The 26,196-nt window shown below is 34.1% G+C and overlaps 1 protein-coding gene across 10 annotated transcripts in view; it reads left to right on the forward strand.

Moving 5' to 3' along the window:
• PPIP5K2 (diphosphoinositol pentakisphosphate kinase 2) overlaps nucleotides 1–26,196 on the forward strand; it is a 51,233-nt gene that overhangs the window by 19,854 nt on the left and 5,183 nt on the right. For 2 of the 10 annotated variants that reach the window (XM_038171374.2, XM_038171388.2), the window contains 20 exons: nucleotides 464–585; nucleotides 1,656–1,757; nucleotides 2,311–2,397; nucleotides 3,284–3,359; nucleotides 3,446–3,555; nucleotides 4,601–4,686; nucleotides 5,358–5,483; nucleotides 5,588–5,709; nucleotides 8,652–8,834; nucleotides 10,741–10,882; nucleotides 11,854–12,077; nucleotides 12,922–13,049; nucleotides 13,245–13,359; nucleotides 14,650–14,757; nucleotides 14,842–14,958; nucleotides 15,645–15,818; nucleotides 18,184–18,357; nucleotides 19,603–19,672; nucleotides 21,673–21,792; nucleotides 22,666–22,728. In XM_038171374.2, the coding sequence (XP_038027302.1) occupies nucleotides 464–585; nucleotides 1,656–1,757; nucleotides 2,311–2,397; nucleotides 3,284–3,359; nucleotides 3,446–3,555; nucleotides 4,601–4,686; nucleotides 5,358–5,483; nucleotides 5,588–5,709; nucleotides 8,652–8,834; nucleotides 10,741–10,882; nucleotides 11,854–12,077; nucleotides 12,922–13,049; nucleotides 13,245–13,359; nucleotides 14,650–14,757; nucleotides 14,842–14,958; nucleotides 15,645–15,818; nucleotides 18,184–18,357; nucleotides 19,603–19,672; nucleotides 21,673–21,792; nucleotides 22,666–22,728 (2,449 nt within the window). The remainder of the gene's footprint in view (nucleotides 1–463; nucleotides 586–1,655; nucleotides 1,758–2,310; nucleotides 2,398–3,283; nucleotides 3,360–3,445; nucleotides 3,556–4,600; nucleotides 4,687–5,357; nucleotides 5,484–5,587; nucleotides 5,710–8,651; nucleotides 8,835–10,740; nucleotides 10,883–11,853; nucleotides 12,078–12,921; nucleotides 13,050–13,244; nucleotides 13,360–14,649; nucleotides 14,758–14,841; nucleotides 14,959–15,644; nucleotides 15,819–18,183; nucleotides 18,358–19,602; nucleotides 19,673–21,672; nucleotides 21,793–22,665; nucleotides 22,729–26,196) is intronic. The other 8 variants (XM_072031529.1, XM_072031530.1, XM_072031524.1 and 5 more) reach the window with 7 other exon arrangements.

A 26,196-nucleotide genomic window follows, 5' to 3' on the forward strand; every position in this document is an offset into this window, starting at 1 on the left:
AGCAATTGCACTGTGCATCACTTGTTTGTACACATTATTATTAGTAGTACTATTATAATCATTGTATTATTATTGTTGTTGTTATTATTATTGTTGTTATTATTGTTGTTGTTGTTATTATTATTATTATTATTATTATTTTACTGTCTTATTAAACTGTCTTTATCTCAACTCATGGGCTTCACTTTCCATTTCTCTTCCCCGTCCGAGAGAGGGCGTGGTGTTTAGCTGCCAACTGGGTTAAACCACGACAGCGAGTTCCATGTTAGGTTCACTCATGATATGCAAACATCTTCCTACTTATTAAATTTATACTCTCGACTTTAGCCTTCCTACATATCCTTAGAAAAATCAATATTATTTTTGGCATGCCTCTAGGTGAATAACATATTAAAATGTATTTAGAATATTAAAACCTAAGAAAGATGATCGATGACTTGAATTTTTTTTTCCTTAAAAACAGCAAACAGTTTGTGGCTTTGATTTACTGCGTGCTAATGGACAGTCATATGTCTGTGATGTGAATGGCTTCAGTTTTGTGAAAAACTCCATGAAATATTATGATGATTGTGCTAAGATCCTGGGGTAAGAGTTTATTGATTTACTTCAGGAGTTTTGCCTATTGTATGTAACTATAGCCTATGTACTACTTACTCCTTATTCCTAAATAATTATTTAAAATTAAATGTTAAATTAAATAAGTAAAATATTTAATAAATCTCTAAATAAGCCCTCAATTAATTCCTTATTTCTGAAATCATCCGAAACACCTGAGTCTGGGTGTTTCGCAAACCCTGGAAGCTAAGTATTTCAAAAGCAGGCTTAAAGTTCTAAAGGTATTTGAGACATTTTTAAAGGAGAGAAGCATTTATGTGTTGCACTGGGAGCGAAAGAAGGTGTAACAATTTCAAGTTGCTATAGATGTTGAATTCTCTGAAAAAAAAGAAGTTATCTTAGAGTTTTTTCCTTGTTCATGCAGGGAATTGTAATATGATACAGTGAGAAGTAAATGGCAGATTTTTTTCCTCACTTTTTAAAATAAAATCTCAGATTATGCTAATTCAAGGTGCACTTTTTTCTTGTGGTGTTACTGCTTTTTAATGTAGATACCAGTTTGAGGTTCACTATATTTTGACAGAATACTTGGGCAATAGAACATTATCAAGATTTAATAACCTTCTATAAGCTGTGTTACCATTTTGTAGTTATCATCTTTATAGGTTTTTCCAGTTTTACCAGTGAATTTTTGAGAAATGAAATTACCACTAAAGCTACTAGTAACTCTTGGGTTAGAATGGCTTTCTGATTTTCAGGTACTTTTTAGATAATAGCCAGATATCTGAATATTTAAATGAACCAGACCAAGTCATATCCAAGGAATTCTTCTAGGAATTGGAGTTGAAGGACTGAAGTTTCTGAGGTATCCTGGGCTGTTAGGTTAGTGTTGTCTCTATAGCAGTTATAGTAGCTTTACATTGTTCAGTGATTTATTTTTTTTTAAATAGAACTAAAAGAAAAATATGTATTTAGAGACTTATGGTTGATAGTACTCTAAAACCACATCTAGGAAAGTAAATATATTTGTTTTGGATCTTGTTTACATTTACAAGCTTTTCTTTAAACTTAGTGTTGTTTTCTTTTTAACCCCTTTTTAGAAATATCATAATGAGAGAACTTGCTCCCCAGTTTCAGATACCATGGTCAATTCCTTTGGAAGCAGAAGACATCCCTATTGTGCCAACCACCTCTGGAACAATGTAAGAGAATAGTAGCTATGCCTGAATTGTATAAAACCCTAATGTAACTTTTGTGTGAATTTTTTTTTCTCTTCACAAGGTTTTCCCACTTTGGCCTATGAACGCTTGTTTTGTGTGATGAAAACAAGGAAGAAATCACAATTGCTATGCCAGCAATCAGAGTTTCTGATCCTTAGTCAAGCTGAGTATAGAACAGCAGATTTTCAAGTGTAGCGTCTTCTGTGCATAGCCTCCTTCACTGCTAATCATTGTTCCAGCACCAACTTAATATGCGCTTCTAATAAACATGCTCTCTCATTTAATGAACGTCAAAATCATTTTAAAAACTACTTAAAATAAATATTACCCAAGTAGTTACTCAAGTCTTAAAATCAATATTTAAATTTTATACTTCACGTCATTTTCTGTTAACCTTATATTCTTGCATATCCTTCTGTCACTCCTGTAGTTATGCAAGATAATGACAATTTTGTTTTGATTCATGATGGTTTTAATAATAAATAAAAACTCCTCACATATAGAATTGTGAAATATAACTCCTTTAAAATTTTAGGATGGAGCTTAGATGTGTTATTGCCGTAATACGTCATGGGGACCGAACACCAAAACAAAAAATGAAAATGGAAGTAAAACATCAGAAGTAAGTTGAATTTTGATTTTTTAAAAAAGAGTTTGAATTTAGAGTAAAGCTCATTTCTTTGGGGTGTGCAAGCAATGAATTTAAGCAGAAATTGCATCATGAGTTATTTGTTGTTCACTTTTTTCTCTTTTAATGTAACTGATGTCTTTCCAGCTAATTAACAATCATGCATCTCTTCCTAACAAGACTGCCAAACGAGTTGTGCAGACTTCCTTCATCACATTATGTGCCTTCTAAACACTCCTGTGTGATTTTAATGAAAGTGCATTTATCTCTATAAATGTCCTTATTCATAATCAGAATAGAATATTTCTATTTCACCATTTGACTATGAATTCTGGCCTTATTTTTATCTTACTGTTCTCCAGTCAGCTGTCATCTTACTGCACCACCTTTTTGTCTTTTGTAAAAGTTTTATTACTGTGTATTTCTGGTTGATAATTTAAATTAGCATTCATAAAGTGCAGATTCAATAAAACGCACTTATTTGTGTTGGGAGTAGAGTCGTGTTCACGGATACTTGCAGAAAAGGTGTACTACTGCTCATTTTTTATATCATATGCTTCTGTTGAGGATTATTCTTGAAGGCTAAGAATACATGTAGCTCTATATTCCAATATTATGTCATTTGACACATAGAATTTCTTCCCTTCTTATCAATTAGTAAGTGAATAAGAAAATGTTTTGTACTCAACTTTCTCTACTATGTTGAAGATATTCTTGAGAAATGGGTTTCGAATAAAGGTTGACTTGAGCTCTGGACTTCAGATTTTAACATGCTTTTCAAATAAAGTTGTTAATTTCAGGCTACTTTAATTTAAAAGCCACTTGTTCAAGTAATATTTTAACTCATTGTGTTTTTTAATCAATATTCTTTCTCCTAAAGATTTTTTGATCTCTTTGAAAAATGTGATGGATATAAATCTGGAAAACTAAAACTGAAAAAACCAAAACAGTTGCAGGTAAGTATGTCTTTATTTTCTTGCTTTGGTGTTTTATAACTAGAAAATTATTTATTTTAAGTTAGTTCTGTATTTGCTTTCTTTAGGAAGTGCTTGACATAGCAAGGCAACTCCTTGTAGAACTTGGGCAAAACAATGATTCTGAAATTGAAGAAAGTAAAGCAAAGCTTGAACAGCTGAAAACTGTGTTAGAAATGTAAGTGTCTAATTTGCAAAATGCTATGTGTGTTGCTGTTTGTCTTGTTTGACAGTTACTTCTTCATTTGCAATGGTTATCAAATATGTTATGATATATTAATTGAAGCACTTGGGATGTCATGAAAGGACAAGAAAGAATGTCATGGATTAGGAGACCAGACATCTTGAGGGAGACCAGAGCTCCCGTTTTCTCCTTGTATTTTTAATGGAATTTTTAATGGAATTGATTAAACAATCAGTTTATCAATCTTCCTAGTGTCTCAGTGTACTACCTACATGAAAGGACTAGTTTCTGTGCTCTCAAATTTTATTTTTTTTGCATAAGTACCTGGGTATAGTGTCTACCTCTTAGCAGTTGTGTGAAGTCTAGAACCTGTAGCAGCTTTCACTGTGTGTACTGTCTCCTTATAGCAAACTTGGAGGATTCCGTATATGATTTTGTATATGAAGTCTGAAATATTTAACAGAAGTAAAAAAGTCTTCAAGGATTGATAAGGAGTTGGGATCTCAGAACTCTAAATGGTAGCAGAATTTTTTTAGAAATTGGGGCAAATACAGTTGTTCTTGAAATTTATGAAGATACTGAGTTCTGTTTGAGAACTTCCTTGGCTAGTAAAGCAGTGGCCATCTGCATTGCCAGATCAGATTCTAGATACTGGTAGCCCATGTATTTATGAATCTGAAAAACAATTAAACAGATAAACTATTTATGCAACCTGCAAATGCATAGGCATTGTGTTTTTTGTTTCAGTTTTATGTTCAAAGTGGTGAGAACAAGTATTGTATTTGGAAGTGTTTCATCACAGAGTGCTTGATATTTCTGTAGTCATTCTGTGCTTGTTGAATACAGTTTGTTTTAAGACTGCTTTGCTAAAAGGTGGTTAAACGCTTAAATCAATGACCAGTGTGGTTTTATGATATCCTGTTTACAGGAGCATGGTAGATGTAGATTTGTACAAGAAAATATTTTAGATGTTGTTTGTTTGTTTGTTTGTTTGTTTTCCCTCTTTGTTTTCCTCTCTCACTTCTTGTTCCTTCTTCAGGTATGGGCATTTTTCAGGCATAAATCGCAAAGTTCAGTTAACATATCTTCCTCATGGTTGCCCAAAGACTTCCAGCGAAGAGGAAGGTGTAGTATTACTTTTATGAATGTTAACTTAATATCATGTGTATTTACATAGTAAATGACTAGTGTTATAGTATGTCTTGATGTTAAGAATCAATATGTTGATTTAAATGGATGTTTTTATTGATGGTAAACACTTACCAGTCTCTTAATCTACTGAATTGCACACAAATTAATGCATTAAATTTGTATTCCAACAATGTTTTTCTGTGTCAGGAAAGCAGGGGTTAAGAAGGTTCAGTAATTCATCAAACATTGTATCTTGGGGGGAAAGATGGGGAATTCCCACTCATCGTTTACTGATGACTTTAAAATGTTTCTAAGCGTTTTCTGGTCCTCGATCTGTATTCGTTGACTGCAATAACTCTCATCATTTAACAACCAATCTGTTCTAATTTTCTGACTTGATTTCATATTTGTTTCAGATTTCTTATTTAATATTTATTCACTAATGTTTTCTGTCTAATTTAACTACTTTAGGTTTTACTGTTTAAGTACCTGTTTAGTCCTCTAGTTCAGTATTATTTTAATGTTAGAAAACTATTAAAGGTTCCTAATGCAGAAGAGGTCATTTACTGCAGCCCTTTGTAGTCACAGTATTTTTGTTTATATGAAAAATAAAATGGAATTATAATATACTTTGCTACTAAACTCCTCTCTTTGTGTACAATTAGATAATAGAAGAAATGAGCCATCCCTGCTTCTGGTTCTAAAATGGGGAGGAGAACTGACCCCTGCAGGCAGGGTTCAAGCAGAGGAGCTTGGAAGGGCTTTCAGGTGTATGTATCCAGGTGGACAAGGTAAAAAGAAAACAGGAAAAACAAAAAAGTGTTGAATGGCATAGATCCCTTTTGAGGATAATAAAGTGTAAAATGAGAATTTGAGCAATCTGTTTGTTTGGTAGGAGATTATGCTGGATTTCCTGGATGTGGTTTACTTAGATTACATAGCACTTACCGACACGATCTCAAAATCTACGCCTCTGATGAGGGACGAGTTCAGATGACTGCAGCAGCTTTTGCAAAGGTACTATGTCAAATTGTGTGTTTCCAGTTAAAAAAAAAGCTGATAGTCTCAAACTTTTTTCTTCTAAAAATTGGTGGAGATTTGTAGTTTACAGAGGATGTGTTTCCAAAGAAACTTGCTCTCAAAGATTGTTTAGTGATAGGTGGAAAAGTTTTCACTTAATGTGCCAGACATTGCAGACAGAGTTTCATTATAGAGCTGTAGCAATATGATTTAGTCCTTATCAGTAATCACCTCCATAATAGAAAAACATTTTTAGTTTGCACCTTGCTTATTTGTTTAGTACTTATTTTCTGAAATTATCCAAAAATTTTGTCAGAATTTCCTGACAAATTTTGTGTGTGATGAGTAAAAGCACAGGTGTTATAACTGATTTGAGGTAATGTATTCATTTTCCATGAGCAAAAATTACAATTTTCAGTCACTTCAGTGATTTGGATCAAAAGATCTGAAGTTCAAAAAGCAATATTTACATTGAGACCATCTTTCTCTTACTGATTTGTAACTTTACAGAGGAAATTAGAGAGTTTGAAACCTATCAGAAATGTAGACTTAATAAACTACTTTGAAATTTTTTAAATGAGAATTTTTAAAAACAAATGTGGGTTTTTTTGGTATTAATAGAAATAATTCCTTTAAAAGTTGTTACAAGGATATTTTTTAATTTTTAGCCTGTCAAAACAGCTTCTCAGTAAATAATATGTAGTGGCAATACCACATCTTGATGTATTGTAGGTAATTATTTTTTTTTATTATTTTTGCTGTGAAATAAACATTTTGTGTTGGGATTTAAGAAATAAGGACTTTTTTTTGAGTAAAAACATGACTTTAAAGTAATTATTAATAGAAAACATTTTTAGATAAAATTCTATAATAGAAAAACTTCTTCTTTAGGGAAAAAAAACACTTTAGAAAAACTTCTATTAATTGAAAACAATTTAGAAAAACTTTCTACATCTATAATGTTTGCTAAAATGTTCCTTTACCCCTCCTTATCCTAGACAAATTTCTCTCTTGCTACTCCTTCCAAATAGCCTTTCGCGTTTATAATACTTCTTAGTAATTTATTCACTTCCTTCTGGCAGTGATAAGGATTTTGAATTGTGTAAGAGAACTTGGACAGTGCAATCTTTACAGAAAGACTTCCTTAGGTGAATGATTTTCAGCAATAATACAGAGTGTTAGAGTGGTTTAAGTTAGAAGAAGCCTGTGTAGGTAATGTAGTCCAACTGCACACAAAACAGCGTCAGCTTGAATGATGTTGCTCATCATTGTATCTAGTCAAGTTCTGAATATTTCCAAAAATGGAAATTCCATGGCCTCTCCAGGTTTTTAATCCCACTCCTTCATTCTCAAGTAATCTCTTTTTTTCGCCCAGGTAACCCATCCCTAACTTCTTCACCTTCAGTGTGTTCCCTTTTAATCCATGCTAACCTTCTGTATGACTTTCCACATGTCAGAATGCACTGCTTTTGTGCTTTGAGGAGGTTGTCCTTAGAGACAGCTGTCCTGGGCACCTTTGCCACTCTTCCATGGGAGTGCATGAACAAGCTTAAATCTCCTCATCAGAAGGGAGTCTGATAAAATTGTTTATTCTTTAAGGATCTGTCACAATATCGTGGTTTCTGTTACCAGAGCTGCCACTGACTTTCACGTTCCTGATACATCTGAGAAATAGATTGAGGAGAGTGCCTCAGTAGATAGATATTTTATCAGTATCCTGTGTCACAGAATTATCCTGAATATCTCCAGTATCTGGAGCACCTGTCCCCTGCAATATTGCCCATGCATTAAGGTATCCAGGATTAAGGGCCCCAATATAAAACAGGACCTGCAATCAGGAAACATTCTTCACTTTTCTTAATAAGGCTTCATCTATTTTCTGCTTTTAGTTGGGTGGTCTGTAGCAGGGGCCTGCCGTGTTCTTACAGGATCTTTTGATCTTTACCCATAACATCTCAGCTTCCTTGTTCCAAAGTAAAGCTCTCAGTGGTCAAGCCACTCCTTTAAATAGAACCCAACTCTTCCTCCTTGCCTTCCTGGCCTGAAGCTATAGCAGAGATCCATTCATGCGAGCTGTTCTGCCATATCGCCATTACCTTTGCAAAATTAAACCTTTGCAAGTGTTCAGAATTTCTTTTCCTGTTTGTTTCTGTCCTGCATGTGGTGTTGTACAGGCACTGGAACAGGTTGACCAGAGAAGTTGTGGATGCCCCATCCAACCAAGGCCAGACTGGATGGGGTGTTGAGCAGCTTGATTCTAGTGGAAAGTATCCCTGTCCATATCAAGGCAGTTGGAACTAGACGAGTTTTAAGGTCACTTCCAACCTAGACCCTTCTATGATTCTGTTGTTTCATCCATCTGTCCTGCTTTCTCTTCCATTAGCAGGATTGAAGAAACATCACTCCATTTCCTTTCTTATCCCAGAACCCTTCAGTAGCCAGAAGAGCTACAAAAGTTTCTAGCCACTTCCATTTTGGAAGTCTTCATCCACCTGTAGTTCAACTATACTCTTTGAATGTTGTGCCATGCCACACAGGGTTTGGGCTTTGTAGGGTCTCTGCAAAGAGATTGTGTGTGTCCAGTTTGTCTTCCCAGATGCTATTCCATCTCTTCCCATAGTACCTTCCTCTGGTAACTCAGCACCTGACCCTGACCATGTCCCCTCCCTAAGTCAGGACACTATTGCTTTCCAGCCTGCTGGAGAGGCACCATGGACTCCCTGCAACCCAAGGCCTGAATGGCTGTGGCGCTTCTGAGATGCCAGTATTACCTGAGCTCATGATGGGGATCATGCTGCATGGCAGGGCCAAGTCTTGTACATAAGCAACTGATACAATCTTGAATTTAAATTAGTATTTTGAGTGGGTTTTTGATTGTTTGTTTTTAAGATCCTGTTACTTTCTCATGCTTGTCTGATTAATTATGTTATTTGCTTCAGGGTCTACTGGCCTTAGAGGGTGAACTGACTCCTATTCTTGTCCAGATGGTAAAAAGTGCTAACATGAATGGTCTGTTGGACAGTGACAGTGATTCTTTAAGCAGCTGTCAGCATCGTGTTAAAGCAACGCTCCATGAAATTCTCCAGAGAGACAGAGAATTTACAGCTGACGACTATGATAAGGTTAGAATATGATTACTTTTCAATGAAATGGAATAAATAGACAACAAAATATTTGTATTAAGTTAACAAACAGTAATTTTATGTATCTATTTTGAAAAATCATTTGTGTTTGCAAATAGTCTTGAACTAAAAAGGAAGCTGTAGCAATTGTGGTATCAGGTATTTCGATCTGTCTTGTAATTTAAGTAATAAGAATAGTTACAAACTTTGAAATAGGAATATACATGTACTTGTTGGTAGGGACCACATTAGTAAATCATCTTCACTTCGATTAATATTTTTTTTATTATTCAAAAGGTTATACTTTTTTTTCTAATTGTAACTTTGACTGTATTTAATATTACAAAATGTACTACCTACATCCTACAAGGCCTTTTTACTGACTATAAGAATACTAAAATGCAGAAAAACAGTAGAATACTTCCTAATCAGTGAAAGAAAATTCTGATGTAGTACAAAAACACGCATAATTGTTCATGGTTTTAAATTTAAGTACTATTGTTATAGTTAAGAAGTTTTTCTTTTTTTTTTTTTTTTTCTCTTTCAATTGCCTTTACCCTGTCTGGTATAACAGGTAAAAAAACAAGTCCTCAAATGTTGTCTCTTAAGTTTAAAACTGATGTTTTCTAAAAGGTGGTGCTTTCTAAAGGAGAGCAAATTATTGAAAAATAATTTTACTAATTACATGTTTGCTCTATGTGGATTGAAAGAATCATCCAAACCACTGCATAAAATAGATTCAGCAGTACTCTGAGGAAAGAGAGGGTTCGAGGTTTCAAAGATTTTTCTTCATTACCACCTTTATTTTTGCTAAAAATGGGAATTTGAAAAGTGACTGAAACTATATAACTTTATCTTCTAAAATAGTCACTGAAAGTAACTAACCTTTCAGATTAAAAAGTGATATCATCTTTTCTGTTGTTTGGCTTTTTTTTTCCCACTTACCTGCAATTTGAAAAAACAATGTCTTTTCTTTTCCTGTGCCAGAGCACTGTTCTTATTGATGTAGTTTGTCATGATAGGGAGGTAGGGACTGTTTACTATTAGGTAGCAAGTAGAAGCTTTCTATTTCTAGATTATCCTATGCATTTGAGGAAACTGTGGAGAGAGTGCAATTATGTATGTATATTATATAGCTAAATTATTTTTAATATCATTTTTTTCATACTTCAGTTTATGTAGACCTTTTCTGAGAAAATGAGGCTAAAGCTTCCGTACATGGACATAAACTACTTTACTGACACCAGCTTAATGGAGATAATGTGTAACTTCTACAGTTTCTATGTAGTTTCCTTCAGTCAGGTCTGAAGGACATCTTGTAATATATGTGCACTTAAATATTTTTTTTGTCTGTGTTCATGTGCTGCAGTACCGTAGAACAAAAACCTAAACCAGAAAGAATCAATTTTTTTTCCAGATACCTGCTTCGTCCTTCCGGTTATGTTAAAAAGGGTACTCTATAGAAAAAGATGTATTTTGTGAGACATGTAGCCTAACTATAATCTTTCTTATGAAAGTTTTGGTAAGTGTTTAAATGCAACAGTTACTTGAACGGAAGTTATGGAAAATTGCTAAGCATATACAGATCTTAAATATGCTTGGAATTTTCATGTCTTAGAACAAATAAGAGTTTTAGGAACTCCTGAAACTGCTCATGTTTATTACATGGAAGTAATATGAATTCTATGAATTTATCACCTTTGAATTTCTAGTAAATTGTATTACCTTTCAATATATTTTTCTTTCTTAATTCCTCAGAGGGTGTAAATCATTAAGAAATTGTTTCAAAAATCACTAACAGCCTACTTGAATACCTTTCACCTCATTCTTGGAATCTTTAGTACGTTCCATCTTATTTCTATCATTCTTTTGAATCTAATCAGTTTGTGTTTATCTCAAATTGCAGCTTACTCCATCTGGAAGCATCTCATTGATAAAATCAATGCAGTTTATTAAAAATCCTGTAAAGACATGTGACAAGGTCTACTCTTTGATCCAGAGCTTGACTTCTCAGATTAGGCAAAGAATGGAAGATCCAAAGTCTGCAGGTACTTAAACATGTTTGTAGCTGTATTTAGTTTCTCTTGTTTGCATTTGAGAGCGTTATAACATAGCCCTTCTGTAGTAAACCAGCTTTTAGCTGAACTTCATTCAACAATGGCATATGGATTTTCACAATCTGATTCACTGTGCATAATATTACAGTAAAAAACAGGAGAAACACATGGTCATATTGCAGGTAAGGGCTCTTTGTGGTGTTCAGAAGTTCAGGTTAGTTCTCAAACATTTACAGAAATTCTTGGCATAATTATTTGAAATGCAGCATTCCATGAAAAGAAAGGCAAAGCAGATTCCAATAAAACTATTTAACACAGGTACATTTTTGTATTTAAGTGTCTTTGCTGAATATCTGTTGTTTGTTATTTGATGCATAATAATATTGTATAGAAAGATACTTTGTATGAATGGTGGTGAACCTACAATACAGGAAAACTAGAGCTGGAACTGGCCACAATGCTTTTTTGGTACTAACTAAATACTGGAATATTTGCTATCAATCTTCTTTGCAGTGTGTTGCAATGCAAACATCTGTTTTGAGGTTGAGGCATAAAAGTGTCATGCCTAAGTAGTATCACTGTTCTTTGTTTGGTCTAGTCTCCTGTCTTATGAATGAGATAATCCAACCTGTCTACCAGTCTCTTGGCTTTTGCTTTTGACAACTTTATTACGTGACCAGTGCTGTAGGACACATTATTCTTGGTGCTGTAGCTTTGTCTAAGTGTAAGGGATGCAGTTCTACAGGGAAACTTTCTGCTGTCTTGATGTGGCTAGATGTTTTTATCAGTAAAATTAACCATATGCACATGTACTCCTTCTTATTGGAAGTAGTAGAATTAATTTATTTTATCTCTTTAATATATTTTAAAATTGTTTTCAGCAGTTACTACCATGTAATTACTTTTTTTCTCTTGTTATTTGGATGCTGCTGATTACTTACATGAGATATGTATTTATCCAGATATTCAGTTGTACCACAGTGAAACACTAGAACTGATGCTGCGCAGATGGGCCAAGCTGGAAAAAGACTTCAAAACAAAGAATGGAAGATACGATATTAGCAAAATTCCTGATATTTATGACTGTATAAAGTATGATGTACAGCACAACGGCTCCTTAAAATTGGAAGACACAATGGAGTTATACAGGCTTTCAAAGGCTTTAGCTGACATTGTGATCCCTCAGGTAAATATTTTCAGTTATTAAATGGATTACTTGCAGAATTAATGCTTTACCAAACTGTGTGAAAGATGTCTACTTTGTATTTTCTATTGAAGGTCATTTTAACTTCACATCTTATTTTTTGGTAGGAAGCAGATTGTTTTGTTTTAGAAAGATTTTGTTTCAGAATTCATTGAAGTGTGTTCACAGTGTTTTTTTTCTGGCAGTTGATACTGTGAACATGTCTGCTTTTCCTACTTCAGTGTATTAAGGTGAATTGTCTCATCACAGCCATTATTTACAGATTTGAGTGGAGACCGTGTGATCAACTGTATATTCTTAAATCACGTGTAATTTCATTCTTGCTGCTTTTAACAACTTCATTTTCAGGCTCTCTGCAATTGATGCTGAATCCTGGTCTATCTAACTTACCTTGTCTTAAGCAACTGAAATTTTAAAGGACTTTTCTACTGCTTCAAAGTGCTAACACTTCCTGATAAAAACTCCCTGATAAAAACACCTTAAGTTTCACAGAATTTAAGGCCATGTGTAGACAAGTTAAATTTCCATGTACTGCATGTACTGTAATTCAGATTAGCTCTAAATGATGTAGGCTACAGGATATGAAATTGTATTGTAATATCCTGTGCATGAAGAAGTGATTTTCTGTGTTATCTCAAACAGGAAAAAGGCAAACCCCTTTTTACATGAAGGGAGAGGTCAGTATTTGATTATAATAACATTAAACAGAACAATTTGCAGCCAGACAAAAGTAATAGATGGCTAATTATATTTAATATACAACCCTTGAATTAGAAGATGTTTTGATCTTTAACTGATTTTTAAAAGTCAATTTCTTCTTACGCAGGAATATGGTATTTCTAAGTCTGAAAAACTAGAGATTGCCAAAGGTTACTGCACTCCTCTAGTTAGAAAAATACGTTCTGACCTTCAGAGAACTCAAGACGATGATACTGTAAATAAGCTTCACCCTCTGTAAGTCTTTATTTTTTTTATATGGTTATGTTAATTTCTGTTAGACTTACTGGAGATACTCCATAGCTTTCATACTTGAGACATCTTACTAGTTCAGTATAATTTAATACATATGACTCATTTATTAGTCGACAGCTATTTCTAAAATAGGGTTACATCTCATTATGGTCTAATTAGATTTCTTTTTCTTTTAAGTTACTCCAGGGGTGTTATGTCCCCTGAACGCCATGTTCGTACACGACTATATTTCACCAGTGAAAGTCATGTCCATTCCCTCTTGTCCACCCTTCGTTATGGTGCCTTATGTGATGTAAGTTGAACACTTTTTCTGTGAAAGCTGTGGTATTTTATGAGGAACCAAAAAGATCAATTTTTACTGAAGATGTATTAATTGAAAGCTTAATTTTCTAAAATGGCTTTGGAAATTATCACACTTTTTTAAACATTTGGTTTCTTGTTTAATATGCAGAGACATATTTCAAACTCATAGGGTGGTCATTGGAAAACAGCATGCTCCTTTAAAATGAGTTCCATTGGTGTGTTCAGCTATACAAGGTCTCAAAGGGGGTTGCAAAGGAAAGATTTATTTTTTTTTGTCTTCTGTTGTCACCTGTTATTATTACCAACTTTTTTCTGATCAAATTATCTTACTCGGGCTTCTCTGAATTGACTTTTGGATTGGCTTATTTTTGGTTACTGGAATGTTGTCAAGAACTTTCTACTTGGCTTCAAGTATGCTCTTGTAGGGCAAAGTTCCTACTGTTCAGTGGACTGTCTTTCTTTCCCATACTGGAGTAGAATACTTTGAAGGTGCTGCTTTATTCTCCCTCTGATTGGCTTTGCAACCTAAGACCAAAACAACAAGCTCTTAAGACTCAGCAGTTAACTAGCTGAGCTCATGGACAGAGGACAGTGTAGCACCACAGAGTCTACATAGATGTTTCTGAGACATTGTGATTAAAGTAATATTTTTTGAAATAGCTACATATATATACTTGCTTCTGGTGACAGATGAGTAAACTCTTTGGTGCAATAAGCATTTTTAATCCTTGACCTCTGTGAAATGCTACAGCAGATACACCCATAGTTTGTTTTTTTTTTTCATAATTAATGAACCTTTGTTTTAGAGCATGAAAAAGGTGAATATTCACTTTAAGTAACTCAGAATATGATGCTTACTCTTCTGCTATACTTTAGAAGTACCCCATGTCTGTTTAACTACTATAAAGATACCTAGAAACATTTCCCACAATATACTATTTGATGCAAGTTTATTGCAGAGTGCAAGATTCTCATAAGGAGAATATAAAATGGTGCTTCTGTCTACAATGTATATGTCATTATTAACAAAATAACATAAAAGATATACTGAAATAAAATGTGAAAATTTCTGATCTCCACTTCCCATTCATTTGATGAGTAATTTTGCTTCACTTTTTTCTAGTTGTGTCTCAGGTTTTTCGTTAGCTATAAAGAGCTTCATACTGCTTCTATGAAAGTAAAAGCCATGTAAATGGGAGAAAATTGAAATCATCAGTCTTTCTAAAGAAAATTGCTAGCTTTTATTTGTCAAGATGCTAATTTTTTTTCTCTTCATAAGGAATCAAAAGATGAACAATGGAAACGAGCTATGGATTATTTAAATGTTGTCAATGAACTCAATTACATGACACAGATTGTTATCATGCTTTATGAGGATCCAAACAAGGTATTTAAAATGGACAAATGTCTTCAGAAATGAGTAATGCTAAGCTATGTATTAAAGTGTAAATCTATTTATTATTTTCTTTAGGAACTTTCTTCAGAAGAACGTTTCCATGTAGAGTTGCACTTTAGTCCAGGAGCCAAAGGCTGTGAGGAAGATAAAAATTTACCAGCTGGTTATGGATACAGGCCTGCCTCCCGAGAGGTAATAATTATATCTTTCTTTAAAGCAAAAGTTATTTTTTTCTGGATACAGACATACCTAAAATAAACAGTGGGAAATTATTAGGTTAAAAAATACAAGTGTAATTTTTGGGGGGGTCCATTTGGAATGTACATAGATAATGTGGGTCTCCTATGGCTTTGCTAGAGTTTTTACTACAAGTACAAACTATTCTTTGTAAGAAAGTGGTAGCAACACCAGTGTCACACTAATGACATGCTGGCAACTGAAATAAATATTTAAGAAAATAAGATAGTTTGTCATGCTTATTAGTTTGATGGCTCAACAGATTGTTGAGGACTGTAACTGTATTTGTAGGTCTGTCACATGCTTTTTGAGAAATGAATCCTGCAAAACTTGGTGGGAATTTTGACTTGCGGGGCTAGAATTTTACTACTATGTCAGCAGGAAGTTGGAATAAGATATGTAGACTGAACAGTCTGGCTAATTAAGACCATACATTCATATGCAGTGGCATGGTAGGAGCAAATACACATGGTTTATTAAGTCTAAATCAATATGTATTTTATAACTAGTTGTTCAATAGTATATAATTTACTGATATCTTTGTTGCTTTGTGTTTATGCAGAAGATTCATTTAGTAGCCACTTCTCTATATGTGTTGCAAGGTGTGAATCTAAATTGAAAAGGAAATATATTGTTTGTAGAATGAAGGCTCGAAGAAAACCTCCCACAGAAATGATAGTGATGAAGAGGCACATGCTTCTAGAAGGGATGAAACAGATCGGTCAGTAGTGATGTTCAAGCCAATGGTATCAGATCCAATTCACATACACAGAAAGTCACCCCTTCCACGATCCAGGAAGATTGGTTCTGTTGAAGTAAGTGTTTATGTTTCAGAGAATGTCTTTCACAGAAATTAACTTCTGTTTATTTTAACAAAGCAATAGCAAAGGTAATTCTGCTTTCAATTACACAGAACCAGTATGGTGTTAAGTCTCACAAAAGGGTTCCTCTTATTTTGTGGACGTCCTCCATGGCAATAATTTGTCTGAATGAATTTTTTAAAATGCATGATCAATTTCCCATAAAAGATTTATTTCCTTGTTGTTTTATAAAACCATATTAGAGAGAAAAAAAAAAAAAAAAACATTTGAAAATGAAGACTTTTTCAATCTAAACCTACATCTTGCAGCTAACATACATTGCTTTTGTATCCATCCTTACAAGACAGCCGGTGTTGGAAAGTAAGCCAACCTTCAGGGTCATCATACTGAGAGGGGATGGGGATTTGCGGGGTTATAGGGGAGATGCAGGAGGTGAGATAAATGTCTTCATCTGTATTTGTTTTCATGTGGAGTGGAAGTGACTCCACTCATTCAGCATTTGAAGGTAAGACAATAGACTGTAAGTTGTGTTTTTTTTTAAATGGGTTGGGTTTGTGTTTTCATTAAGTCTCTAGATAACAGCTTGAACAGTCTAGTCTCCTGTCTTGAAGGCCATGACATCTAGGTGTGCTTCACAGATATGGCTTTAATGTCACAGAGGTGGGGGATGCAGAGCATTGTCACTGATACCATTTGTACAGTTGAGTGGCAAAGCTTCAGTTGGTGCATAGTGGCACTTCTATGACGTTAATGCTAGAAGCAGACTAACAGCTTCTTATTGCCTCATTTTCAGTTGCTTAAAACCATCAGAACTTAAGATTCACACCAAAAGCTTTTCCTTTCATGTTTGTGTTGGCAATGGACTGTTTGTATGCAATGCAAGTATTACAGAAGCAAGATTTGCAAGTTATTTGGTTATTGGTAGTATGGAGAGAAAAAGATGCATGGTTTCCTTTTATAAGGATATCTGTATAACTTCACGTGACTTTCATAAATTAACATAGGTAATAAATGTGAATGTCTGACATTTTCTATTTCCAAGTTTTATCATAAACAAATGCTCACAACATCAATATTTTGGATTTTTAAATGCTCTTTTCAGTACGATCATGCAAGCTCCCCTCCTATTTATGAGTTCATATACACACAGCTTAATAGACTTTTACTTCAAACTTTTAACCTTTTTTCATTTTCATAAATTGTGTGGAAGTTACTTTCAAAAGGTATCACCAATTACTAAATTTTGACTGTGCATATAATATGGCTCCTAATAGAATTGGTTCCAGCATTCAGTGACTGTTTATTTGCTGGAATATTTAAAGAAAACATACACTATGATTTTTTTTATTTTTTTTTGTCCAAAAGGAAAATTGAGAGATACATCTGGCCCACTGAAATCTGCAAAACCAGTATTTGGAATATTTGTACCAAATAGTATTTTCAAGTGTTTTAAAAAAAAAGTCCTTTTACTGCAACTTAAACTGCAACTGCCTTGAACTTTTTTTTTTTTTTTTTTTTTTTTCTGTAAGGCAATTCTTTTCCCTTACATCCATTAATTTGAAGGGACACTGTCAAGTGTGTGATTAGATGGAAGTTTACATTTGGGGTATAGTTAACAATATTTAGAGAAACATTGCTACTGTAACTGAGTCATGCAAAAAAAAAAAAAAGATTTTGAAGAGTAAAATGAGAAAGTAAGGCTCATTAGCATTGGAAATCAAATTCTTTATTGCAAAAAATGTTGTTTACTAATGCTATGTAGTAATATAGGGCATGCAGGACTCAGCCTGACACTGTCTTCCCTTGAAGTCTTGTAGCTGTCCAGCTTCAGATAATCTTTAGGGCTTTTTTAAGGTTGGAAAACTACTATCAGTCAGATTGGTGTCACTTAACAGTCAGTCTCAAAGGTGATTCTAAAATCAGAGTCTCTTAGATCAGGCTATAGACTTATCAATGAAAATTATTAAGTACTAAATAGGAAAATTTAATGTACTTAGAGGGGGAAAACTATTAAACAGTATGTCAAGGATAAAAAGCTATTCTGTTTCCAACGTGAGGAATTCTAAAAATTATGAACCAATTATTGATGCCCATTATTTTTCTTTCATGCCGTTATTTAATAATTAATATACAAGAAATGTGATTAGAATGTATTAAAATATAATTGATTGAGTGGAAGTGATAACTTCCTCATATTGTAATACTTCTCTTCCCTACTCACTGTTTAATAGTTTTAGAAGCAGTATATTAAAAGGGTGCAAGCAGACTGGGTATTTTTTTTTTTCTTTTCTGTTCATTTGGCTCTGTTGAATCTAACTTTGCATGCTTTGCTGTTTTTTGCCCCCTTTCTCACTTCCAGGAAGAGAGCCCCCTGAGTGTGTCTAGCCCAGAGTGTATTGGTACCTGGCTGCATTACACCAGTGGTGTGGGTACTGGGCGTCGAAGACGCAGATCAGGGGAACAAATCACTTCTTCCCCTGTCTCCCCTAAATCATTGGCTTTCACATCCAGTATTTTTGGCTCATGGCAACAGGTTTTTAAACTTTACTTCATTAAACATTATTATGCATTCCAAGCAACAACCAACTGTCTTTAAGGACATCTAATCCCTTGTTATGGATTACATTTGAAGCAAATTCTTCCACTTTTTAAATTTACTTCCCGAGAATGTTTGGGGGAAAAAGAGCAAGTGCATGTTTTTCCACTGAATGTGTTACACACTGTCTTGAAAAATTGGTTTCCTTATAGGAATTGCAAATGTTACCACAGTAGAAAAGACATAGTCTACTGCATAATAAAACAGATTTCTGCTTTGGCTTAGTTGTCCTTTAAGACTTTAAAAACGGCATTGCTTAATTTGGTGGTAGGTAAATTTAAATTATTTTTTTTTTAATAATTGCAACCAATACCATTTAAAATAATTTATTTGGAACTTCATATTGCTATTCAAAACTTGTTTTGCATATATCATATTTTCAGTGGCCTGGTATTAACTATTGCAGGGAACAAACTCTAGCACTAATAATTCTTGCGTTCTGTATCTGGAGGTATCTAAAACTCCCAACACAGTACATCATCCATTGACTGTATCCATTGACAATATTTTGAAGATTTTCCTAAATATGTGGGGGAGGAAGCAGGAAAAAAAAGACTGTAAATTTTTTAACGTACCAGTGAAGATAAAAGATTCTTTGTATTTCAAGATATTGTTTACCGGTTTGACAATGGATGGTGTTCTGTTAATCATATCCTTTTTCTTTGAAATTTTTCATAATTTCTTTTCGTTGTGGAAGATTATAAAACTATTTGCATAGGAAAAGTTTATATCAGTAAAGGCTGTGAGCATCTGAAGATTACACTGATTGAGCCCGTGCATGGATCAGTGATTGTATGGTGTCCTCAATAGTTTGTCTGTCTTTCCTTCCCTCCCCTCCTTTTTTCAATACAGGCGCAGTTTAGGAGAGTGCATTTGGTAAAATAAAACAAAATGTCTCAAATGTCTGTTCTCATATCTGTCTTGGTCTGTGTCCCTTCTCATTCTGAATGCTTGCTTTGCACCACTTCATTGCAAGGAACTCATATGTGAAATGGACTCCCTTCAGAAGGGGATATTGCATGATCTTTCATGTTTCCTTTACATATTTTTACTAACACTTATCATATAGCTTATTAACACTTGTCTGTCTGAAGCAGGCTGCTGTATCAAGTTAAATGGACTTTTCATGCCACTGTCCTACTTTACCTTATTTTTCTGTTGTTTTTTTTTTTTTATATCCAGGTCCTCTCAGAAAGCAATAGTAACTTACGAACACCGAGAACTATTCTGGAACAAAAGCAGAGTGGTCTAGGTATGTGTATACAGTTGAAATTTTGTTCCATGGTAGTAGCTTTTCATCTGCCTGTTGTTCTGCACAGTTGTACTTTCTTTAAAAAACTTCGATGTGAACAGGACCTGGTAGCATTTCCTATCAATAATATGATGAGTGTGCCTATTGAACTGGTCAATTTTCTACAACAAAAATTTCTAAATAAATCACAAATTGTTTGAGGCTGTTCACACTACTGACACTGTACTGACTGAAACAGGATTATTTTTAATGTAAAGTAGATTTAACAAAAAATGTAGTTCATGACTGAGTTGCCTGGGGTTTTTGCAAGGATCTTTTGGATTGAAATAGCCTACAATGGAAACAGTTAAAATATGTTTCTTGAAAAACTAGCATTTCCTACTGTGGGCAATTGATGGAATTGAAGGTGTCTTACCAAGGAGAAGGGGGAACAAACCTCAAGTATCTTCATATATTAGGGTTTTTGCACGTATTCCCTCTCCAAAAATCAATTTCTTCTTTTCAGCATTAGAATGAATCATGCTATAATTCAATGACTTGTTTCAAATTCTTTTAATTCAAGTGGTGCTTTTCTGTTGCTTCTTTGGAACTGACATTCACATGCCTGATACGTAAAAACATGAAATCTTGCACTACTATAAATTAATATTGATTTTTTTTTTCTGTAAGTGTGTCTTTTTGTGGGAAAAATGAAGTGTAGAAAATGCATAAGGTACATGCATAAACTGAGAAGTAGCTTTTCAACTCTCTGCAAAGATCTGTATTTTTTTGCATGTCTAATCTTCCTGTGATACTTTTCTCCCTATTATATTTTTCCCTTAGTAAAATGCATACATCAGGTGCTCTTGTTTATTAAAGTATTTTTTTTTATTGTGTGCTTGCTAAAGTTAAACAACTTTTCTTTTGTCAATATGACACGATATGGCTTGTGGAAGTTTATTTCTGTGCATAGGTGAAGATATTACATTTGATGTCAAAGGCTTTTGCCACAGACCAGGCACCAATTTATTTTGGCTGTGATTGGTCACATGTGCTAGTAATGTTTCCTCTCATTAGGTCATCAAAAGTAATGAAAGGAAGTATCACTGGATAGGTAGTTGGTCTTCAAAAATGATCTGTCTAAAATGGAAAAGATAAGTTATGAGTGAAACCATTTTTCCTTTCAACTAGTAATGAAGAATCAAGGGAAAAATTTGCAGCGTTTTTTTCCATTTTTTTCACTGTTCTATGTAAATTTAATTTATGGTGGATTATAAAAGTTATTTTCATCTTTCTTTATGTAGCTTTCAGTGATTTGTTAACACTCCCATCCCAGTGGCAAGATCATATAAATTGTAACAAAAGTACTTTTACTTGCATGGAGATATACAAAAGTCGTCTTTGGAAATGAAGTTAAGCTAAACTCTATGAAACTTTTAGATATTTTCAATTTCTAATAATGATGGTAGCTGAAATATGACTAGAGTATTTCAAATTTGGTTAACATTTTGTTGGGGTTAAAGGGGAGGTGTTTCCATGTCTGTGGAAATGCATGCATACTTCATTGCAGCCTGTCATCTCAAAATTTTATTTGGATGAAAGCAATGAGTAGTATTTTCCCAGTTTATATTTGTTTGAGAACTGCGGGTTTTAAAACACACAACGTTCACATCATCATCTTGCTTTTGTTTTGTTGTTTTGGTTATGTTTACATTAATGCTAACTGGTAACTTTTCTTTACCAAATGTGAAAACAGGATAAGAAGTCACTTTGTTAAAGTCAGTCCTCTCTTTGCACATATGGCAGAGAGTGGTGTGTCATGAGTAGAAGCACAATAAATTATGATAGTTTCAGCCTACAAGTACCACTCTGACATTACAAGCATATTGTGAACCTGTCCAAGGCACTGCCAAAAGCTGCCTTTTGTGTGGTAAGAGCCATGTGCTTGCATGCTGCATGCATCCCCAATGTGAATGGACGAACACCTGGTTGTTGTATGTATTTTCTCTAACTCCCATCAGGGTCTCACTGTGCGGGCCTGTTTAGCACCTCAGTGCTCGGGGGTTCTTCAAGTGCACCTAACCTACAGGATTATGCTCGTACTCATCGTAAAAAGCTGACTTCTTCTGGCTTCATAGATGGTATGTGCACACTCTCGCACATGCACGCACAAATCCATGTGCCACATTAAACTTCTAAAGATAAGTTGTAGGTTACTGATTTTAATGGAATCCTAGAATCCTTTGCCTTAGTATTAATTGTATGAGTTTCTATTCCTTCTTTATTGCCCACAGCTTGCTTATGTTTAACTTAATAGCATAGTTAATTCTTGTGTCTGTCTCGAATTGAACATTAGCTCACAAACTTGTTATACATGTCAGGAGATTTCAGAAAATGCATTTATAAAGTAAAATAAAATTTTAGTTTTGAAATTCTTTTCTCTGTTCTTTAAATGTCAGGTTTTATCATTCATTATTGATCTTGGAGCATATACAAGGAATGAAAGAAATGACAAACTAGTAATTTAAATACTTATGGTGAAAATTTTAGGATTCCTGACCTTTTTTCACTGGGGATTGGAATACAAAAGAGCAGGAGATTTTCAGTTTTGAATAATCTGGGGTAGAGAACAAAGTCTTTCACTAGATTTCAGAATGTAAAAAAGCACACCTTTTATAACTCCTAGGTGAAACAGTATTCATGCTGTTTCCCCTCCAATTCATTACTCAATGTTCAACTCTAACCTGATATAATGTTGTATGCCAGAATCACCAGCTCATTCTGCTTGTTTTCATACACTTCATTACACATCTTGTAGCTACCAGCAATTCAAATTTTCTTCTTTTTAACCTCTATTTAGATTTTAGCCCCTTTTCTTGGTCCCTTCTGCATGCCACTCAATTCTAATACCTTCTCATCTTTTCTTTTTTTCTTACCTCCTCTTTTCCTTTTTAAAAATGTCCCTCTTTTGGTAGCTGTTACAAATTTCAGGTACCTGTTTTTCTCTTTCTTAGACACCACACGCGGTTCTGCTGTTAAAAGGTTTTCTATCTCATTTGCTCGACACCCAACCAATGGTACGTTTTGCTTTTATTTTAAAAACAAAAACGAAAGGTTCCTTGCTTCATCCCTTTTATTTTTATTTCAAATACGGGGTGTACAGTATCATCCAGCCGTCTGTCATTCCTAACTTCAAGCACAATTCCAAATATATTTGTAATCATTAGATATCCTGAATCCCTTCTTTACCATTCATTAGTCTGAATATAACATCAAAATTCATTCCTCAGAAAAATCCTTGAAACAAATTGAAGTGGTACTTACTGTTAATCATGATTCCTGTAACAAATTATTCTCCCCAATTACTCATGTGATCAGACTGTATGGATACAACATAAAAACAGAATTAAATCTGATCTTTATTGGGTATACACATCTTGATAGCTACTGCTGCTTCTTCTTCACCTTTCTCCTGCTGAACTGTTTCCCTGGTCCTTCTGATTCTATAATAAATCACTAAATTGACAACTGGAGTTTATGATAATCTTCTTGAAGTGATACTAAATTAAAAAAGCAAAGCAGACACTTCACTTAACCTACCTGCAAAATCACTATATTTAACATCAGACAAAAATTTATTTTACCTTATCATGCTTCTCTGTTCATCAGTTGTGCAAATTACTTAAATATTGCACTAAAAAGTCACAGCGAGAGAGTTGCCGTTTAACTTGAGAGTTAATTTGTCTTCAGGCTACCATATTTACAAAAAAAGTCTGGTTTAACACGTGACAGAGGTCCATCTTTCTCTTTTTCAGCAAACATTTCATACCTAATTTTCTACTTGATTAAAGATGCTCAAAATATATCCTGTTCATGAAAACCAAACTCGGTCTTCTGAATCCACCCAATCTTAATGTAGTTTTTTCAGATTTCTTAATTGCATTTTTAAAATATGCTTGACAGCTGGCCGAGTACAGTGATGATGACATCATCGAAACTGCAGTGGAAACCACCAGCATTTTAGTGTTAGATTCAAAACGTGTTTCTTTAGAGACAAGGTTAAAGAAAAAGAGCAATTTTTGTTTTGATTTCTTGAGAAGCAAACAGGTCCTTTATGATATTCATTTGGAATCCATAGTGAGTTTTCTGCACTGCGGTGCTTGTCGAAGGAAAACTGATACAGTAGGAAAGATAGGAACCTGTTTTTTATCTTTAGAATCAAATCAAGTAATATTTCCCAAACATTCAAGGTCAGAAAGTAAGAGCTGCACTTGAATACCAGTGTCTAATAATTGATTATTTTCTGCTCCATTTAGCGCTCTCTTTGTGGCTGCATTCTTTAAAAATGGATCTAAATTGCTTTTAATGAATGCATCGATTGTTCTGATTCATTTAATACAGATGTTTTACCACACATCTTTTACAAGATTAATGCATGCTCTTTGAGCTCCTATGGAACCTAAATACATTGCAGGTTTCTGAGGTTTCTCTACTAACATGAGGACATATTGGTGTTGTTTTGTCTGTCCTATGGACTATCATTTTGATTCTCCTTGTCCCTTTCACTCTGTTTCTTTCTCACTTTTATGTTATTATCATACCTTCTAACTCATTTCAGACTCCCCCCTTCCCTGCCATCTTTAGTTCAAGGAACATGGTGAAACAAGTATCTTCTGACAGTGCTTTACGTTATTTTCTGGGCCTCTTGTGCAGAACACCGACACCTCTTTAGGTGCTGGTCCATTTCCTCTGTGGAATTGCTAGGCTCCAGTGGTATGTCTCTATTGCTTTTAAATGTAAGACAGCAGGGTGGCTTTTTGAAATGCCGCGTGTACCCTTTCATTGTCTTGCATTTTGATGGGGACGGCGCTTTATGAGTCAATATAAACAAAACTATAAAAGGCTGGTAGTTTACAGGAAATTGTCTTTTTTAAAGGGATACTGTCAGGGTTCTTCATCATTAAAATTAAAAAATATTTATTATAAATGTATACTTTATCGTAAAACAGTTCAGATAGATTTCCAGGATAACTTTTCAGTCATATCGGAGGCAAAAATGTTGCAACAACATGCTGGGATATGGCTATCAGATAAAAGAATTGTTAAAACCAAATAAAAACATGTAGAAGGTCAAATTCCTGAAAGAAAAGGGTGTGGGCGTATTTTGAAATTCCTTTCTGGACTTCTGTAAAACTGCAGTATAACAGTACTAGTTATTAAAAAGTTAACCTGACATTGTCCCACTGCATTCAATATAAAATTTTTTAAAAATATTCCATCCAAATGACTGTGACTCTTCTGTCAGCATAAAGAGCTAAGTCTTACCTTACTGTAATGCAAAGAAAGGGTTTGCGCTTTGCATGCATGCATTGTTATTTAGGATGTTAACATGTATGCCAAACATATTTTAGTGCTTACTCTGAAGTGTAGCTGTTGTGTTTACATGAAAATAGAAATGAAGTATGTGGTGGTGTTTCTTTTATACATGAAAACAAAGTTTCCATGAAAGGCACTGTTTTATTTGTAGTATAAGTGAAGCTGACATAAATATACTTCAGATGATTGTATATTGGGAGTGACCGTCCCTTGAATTTTTTGGCCAGTATAAATACAGATATTTTCAGGGGGAAATTTTGGTTACTTCTCTATCCAAAGCACTAAATGGGGAGTGGGTAATTAACACGGCATACCAGAAGAATATTGATGCTTATTGTTTTGGGGAGGGAGCAGGTCATAGTCTTAATGGTATCTCTAATAAATGTACCTTGAACTGAAACTAAACATGACTTCATTCACTCTTGTCTCTTCATTTAAATATTGAAAAATAAAAATGTAGCAACTGTAAATTTAAAATATTGAATTGCAAAGTTGTAATGTTACAGCTGTATGTTGAAAACACTAATGGATGTATTTTCCTCTTTTGAAATGCAATTGGATGAAGAGCTGTTCACTGAGTTTTCAAATGTGCATCAGTTTACAGAACTGCAGGGTGTCTTTCTTTCCAAGATGTATTTAAATGCTTTTGAGTATATTAGTAGTATGGATATGCATGGTTGCTTTATAATCATTACTAATAGAGAAGTCCAATAAGTTTTTAGATTTTGGTTTCGTATACTTACCTGTTAAAATGTATGAAACTTACACTATTTAAATACTGTTTTTAAATGCCAAAAGGTGGGTGTAAAACTGTCTTACAAAGAGAAAACGTGTAACTGCAAGGTACAAAGGTGGTAATAGTGGTTTTCCTTTCATATTTAAGGCAACAGTTTTTCACAGAATAATGAAGGTGATAGAATGTGAATTCTGCAAATATAATTCTTCTTGGAAGTTCTAGCATTTTTAGTTCTTGTCTTTGCTAACAGTTGATAATGTAGCTGTCAATTGATTTACCTGTTTAGTGTTCTGCCAAAACACATTTGTAAAGTTTGGAGGCTGCTTTTTGTGCACGTGTAGCATCCCATAGTATGCTACATGGTACCTTGAATTTAATAGATCTGGAAATTGGCACATTTTGTTCCAACTCCTGTAACCTTTACTACCATGAT

The sequence above is a fragment of the Anas platyrhynchos genome, chromosome Z, assembly GCF_047663525.1.
Source record: "Anas platyrhynchos isolate ZD024472 breed Pekin duck chromosome Z, IASCAAS_PekinDuck_T2T, whole genome shotgun sequence".
Classification (NCBI taxonomy): Eukaryota; Metazoa; Chordata; class Aves; order Anseriformes; family Anatidae; genus Anas; species Anas platyrhynchos.